Consider the following 5,059-nt stretch of genomic DNA (forward strand, 5'->3'; position numbering starts at 1 on the left):
CTAAAGGAGACGCAAAGCGTGTTATATGACGCTAAAGGAGACAACCAAGCATATTACATGACTCTAAAGAAGACGACCAAGTGTCCGTATTTTACGAGATGGGGGTGAGTGATGAGTGTTTTGTAGTAAGCAAGCAAGTAGGAAAAACTATTGGCAGAAAAAAAACAATAGGCTTATATTCTCTTATCAGATTGTTATCATTGTGTCTCTCTATGGAGAAATTTGTATTTGGCATTCGAAAGAACACAGGTGACAATACACAGCTTGTTTACACACCGCATATCAGGATACATGTACACACAAACTACAGTTAACATTCATTAGATCCATGCAGTCAGAACATACACACCAATAATATTACTCTGATGATACCAATATATTGCACACTCCCCCTGAGTAAAAAGCCTGAGCACATAAAACATCACCAGTAACATTCATTACATGAAATGAAAGTGAATCTAGAAAATCAAATGGTTGTTCTCCTCAGTGACCGACAGGAGAGATGGTCAGAGGGGCAGAGTTTTTACCACCGTCATTAAGATCGGGATTGAAGAATGGGAGGAGTTTCTCAGTGAAGGAGCAGCCAGTAAAGGAGTAGATAAGTGCTGCAGCATTAACGTCATAAAAGGAGACCAGTCCCTTGTCATAATCCACAAACACCCCCACCTTCTGAGGCCGAGACTTCAGAGTCAGAAAGACAGAAGGGTTTGCAAGAGTTTGGTAATGATTTTCGTTCCACAACCTTATCACCCAGTAACCATCCTGAGGGCTCAGTGCAATTTGTCCCTTCCTGTTGACCGACTCTCTGGCCACTCCTAAATACCACGAAGTCTTCCCTTTAACCTGAATCTCGAAATAAAATCTTCCTGAAGAGAAACTCTGCTTTGCTAAGACATTAAAACAAAAATCAAATCTCTCTGGATTGTTTGGGAGATTCTTCCTCACATCACCATGATTAACTTGTTTTCCATCTTCAGACAGGATGAGTTCAGGATGTGCTGTATTAGGATCAAGAGTCACATCCACTTCATGCTGCTGGACCCTCTTCAGCTGAGACTCAGAGAGCAGCTTCTTCATCTTTTCACTGAGCGTCTCCTCCAGCTGATTCACAGCTCTCACCACAGTCCCCTCATATGAAGGTGGACGGACGTTGACTTCTGTCCAGTCCTTGGTGGGTGGAACAGTATTTAGGGAGGTGAAGCTCTGGAGGAGGTGGAGGTGGTCTTCAGACTGTAGGACCTGCTCCACCTCAGTGCTTCTCTTCTGCAGCTCAGAGATTTCCTGTTCCAGCTCTGTGATGAAGCCTTCAGCTGGTTGCTTTGTCCTTCTCTGCTTCTCTTGGATCGTCTCGATGAGCTCGGCTTGGTTTCTCTCAACAGACTCCTTCAGAGCGCTGAAGACCTGAACACCTTCTGCTATCTCTCTGTCAGCATCTTCATCACTGAGCTCCACTGAGTGTTTCATCTCCTGAATCTTCAGCCGTCTCTTCTGGATCATCTGCTGGATTTCAGCCTCTGTCTTCCACAGTTCTGCTTTCTTTGCTTCATATTCTTCCTTCTGAGGACCAACGACATGTTTCTTTTGGTGTGAAACCTTCCAGGCTATAAAGACACACAACAGACACAGCAGGAAGAACATCCAGGTCTTTCTTTTGGATCCTGAGTAGACGTCATGGGGAACTTCTTTTGGTTTCTGTTGAGTTGACTGTCTGAACTGAGCAGCCATCTCTGAGATCAAAGTATTGATCTTTAGCTCAGGTTTCACATTGAAAACCTCTTTACAGTTGGGACACTGATAGGGAACATCAGTGTCCCAGTGTTTATTGATGCAGGTTTTACAGAAGTTGTGTCCACATGGTGTGGTGACTGGATCAGTGAACACATCCAGACAGATGGAGCACAGGAACTGATCTTCTGACTGCGGATTGCCGGCAGCAGACATATCGACACTCTGAGGATGAAAAGTGTAAGAGACAAAACTGTTATTACATATCTTTTTAATCCTCTTGTTGTCTTTGGGTCAAATTGACCCATTTTCCTATGTCAGTGTTCTTTTTAATTCCCCAAAATAACATGATTGATTCCACCCAATGCTCTTTGCCAAGTACAAATCTCTACTTTCATTAATTTTGGGGCGTCTTATTCAATTTTATAACATTTGAAAAATTGAAGTGGTAATGAAATAGTATTGAGTAAAAGTATAAGACATATTCCAGTCTGTGATAATCCATCAACATCCATCCATCTTCACCTGCTTATCTGGTATCGGGTCGCGTGGGCAGCAGCTACAGCAGGGAACCCCAAACTTCCCTTTCCCGAGTCACATTAACCAGCTCCGACTGAGGGATCCTGGGTCTTCCCCGAGGCCTCTTCCCCGCTGGACATCCCTCTACCTAGCCCTGGGTCTTCCCCGAGACCTCCTCCCAGCTGGACGTACCTGGACCACCTCCTTAGGGAGGCCCCCAGGAGGAATCCTTACCAGATGCCATCTCAACTGGCTCCTTACGACATGAAGGAGCAGCGGCTCCACTCCGAGCTCCTCTCGGAGGAATGAGTTCCTCACCCTATCTCTAAGGGAGATGCCAGCCACCTTTCTGAGGAAACCCAATTCGTCCGCTTGTACCCTGGATCACGTTCATGACCATAGGTGAGGTTCCTCTCCCACAGGTGGTGGGCCCACGACTATGCCTCGATATCCTGTTCATAAATGTCCCAAACAGGATTGGTGACTAAGCGCAGCCCTGGCAGAGGCCAACCCTCACCTGGAATGAGTCTGACTTACTGCACAGAACCCGGACACAGCTCTCGCTTTGGTCATACAGAGATTGTATGGCCCTCAGAAGGGACCCCCTTACCCCAGACTCCCGCAGCACCTCCCACAGTATCTCCCAAGGGACCAGGTCATACGCCTTCTCCAGATCCACAAAACATATGTAGACTGGTTGGGAATAATCCGAGGTTCCCTCCAGAATCCTTGCGAGAGTGCCTTTTTGAAGAGGGGAAGCACCACCCCGGTCTGCCACTCCAAAGGCACTGTCCCAGACTTCCATGTTAAAGAGGCGTGCAACCAAGACATCCCCTCCACACCCAGAGCTTTCAGCATTTCTGGACGGATCTCATCAATCCCTGGGGCTTTGCCATTTTGGAGTTGTTTACCCCCTGAGTGACTTCCACCAGGGAAATTGACAACAATCCCCCATGATACTCCAGCTCTGCCTCCACAACAGAGGATTTGTCAGCTGAATTTAGGAGTTCCTCAAAGTGCTCCTTCCACCGCTCTATTACCTCCCCAGTTGAGGTCAACAACGTCCCATCCTTACTGTACACAGCTTGGATTATTCCCTGCTTCCCCCTCTTGAGGTGGCGAACGGTTTTCCAGAAGCACCTCGGTGCCGACCGAAAGTCCTTCTTCATGTCTTCTCCGAATTTCTCCCACACCCGCTGCTTGCAACTGCCTGGATAAAATATCCCTGAAAGACTCCTTCTTCCCTCTTTTCACCCGAGTGTCCAAAACATACGGCCTCAGATCAGATGAAACGATTATAAAATTGATTATTGATCTTTGGCCTAGGATGCTCTGGTACCACGTACACTTATGAGCATCCCTATGTTCGAACATGTTCCCCCCCCCCCCCCATCCCCCGCAGGCGTTTGGAGGCAACCCTCTCGTACACCGGGGAAAACTCCAGGGCAGCGGCGCTCAACTGGGGCTTTGTGAGTATCCCCACACCCGCCCAGTGCCTCACACCCGGGGCAACTCCAGAGTAGGACAGAGTCCAACCCCTATCCAGGAGTACGGTTCCAGAACCGAGACTGTGCGTAGAGGTAAGCCCCACCAGATCTAACTGGTAGCGCTCCACCTCCCGAACAAATTCCGGCTCCTTCCCCCACAGAGATGTGACGTTCCACGTCCCCAGAGCCTCGCTCCCCGGGTCTTGTCCGTCTAAGATCCTGACCTTCGCTGCCACCCATGTGACGGCTCACCTGACCCCAACAGTTCCTCTCCCACAGGTGGTGGGCCCATGGGCTGGAGGGAGAAGTGCCACATGGCTTCTTGGGCTGTGCCCGACCGGGCTCCGTGGCAAATCCGGCCACCAGGCGCTTGCTGACCAGTCCGTTGTCTGGAGCCTGGACCATACAGGGGCCCCAGGCCTTCTCCGGGCAGGGTCATTGCCTCGCTTACTAATTCGTTTTCTGGCCCCTCAACTGAGACCACTTTGCCATGGGAGACCCTACCAGGAGAACAGAGCTCCAGACTACACAGCCCTCAGGTTCATAGGGACACACAAACCTCTCCACCAGGATAAGGTGATGGTTCCCGGAGAGGATCCATCAACATCCATTACTTTAATTTTAGTCTAAATAATTCCTAATTTCGGCTTTTCTAACTCAAACATTAGATATAATTCCAACCATAACTGTAAAACTAAAGTTAATAAGCAATCTCATTTCTGAGCTCTATTTCTTTTCATGTGTCGATTTGAAAAATGTTAAATTAGGGTCAGAATATATATTGGGGAAATGTGTCAGCTGTTGCCTTTTCTCCGCAGGCACATCAAACGCATCACCTGAGTTTGATACCGAGAAATACAGTTTAGTATTTAGTAGATAGGAGTTTGGTGTTGCTGATAGGCTAAATCAGCTGATTTGGCAACTGCTTTAACTTTTCTTTGTGCTGGATTCTAGTTTTTTTTATAACTTTGAGTAAATATTCTGTCCCAGTGTACTCACCAGTGTTAGGCGGAGATTCGGCGGTTGTTGAGAAAAATCTGCGGCATTCAGTTGAAAGATTCTGGTGAGAGTTATGGAGAGAGTTGTCTTGACTGCAGTAACTCTCCCCTGCAGAACAGGAAATGTGACATTCCTCCTCTTGGTGAAGGAGGTGCCTCTCTGGAAAATACCTGGACATAGATTGGACACAAGATTCACTTTAGTTTCCTCTTCTTTCTTCTACAATGGAAGTGGACAGCAACAGGACAGAGAGGGGGACCACTAAGGTCTATATAAAGAGACTTCAGATCCAGTATTAGGGACCACTAAGGTCTATATAAAGAGACTTC

At 47.6% G+C, this 5,059-nt stretch overlaps 1 protein-coding gene across 1 annotated transcript; it reads right to left on the reverse strand.

Annotated features, from left to right (window-relative positions):
• Positions 1 to 205: 205 nt before the first annotated feature.
• Positions 206 to 1,941, reverse strand: LOC117949732 (E3 ubiquitin-protein ligase TRIM39-like). The gene has a single exon (XM_034880260.1). The coding sequence runs from the start codon at positions 1,939 to 1,941 to the stop codon at positions 484 to 486; it is 1,458 nt and encodes a 485-aa protein (XP_034736151.1). The 3' UTR covers positions 206 to 483.
• Between the last annotated feature and the right edge of the window lie 3,118 nt (positions 1,942 to 5,059).

The sequence above is a fragment of the Etheostoma cragini genome, chromosome 8 (assembly GCF_013103735.1).
Source record: "Etheostoma cragini isolate CJK2018 chromosome 8, CSU_Ecrag_1.0, whole genome shotgun sequence".
NCBI lineage: Eukaryota > Metazoa > Chordata > Actinopteri > Perciformes > Percidae > Etheostoma > Etheostoma cragini.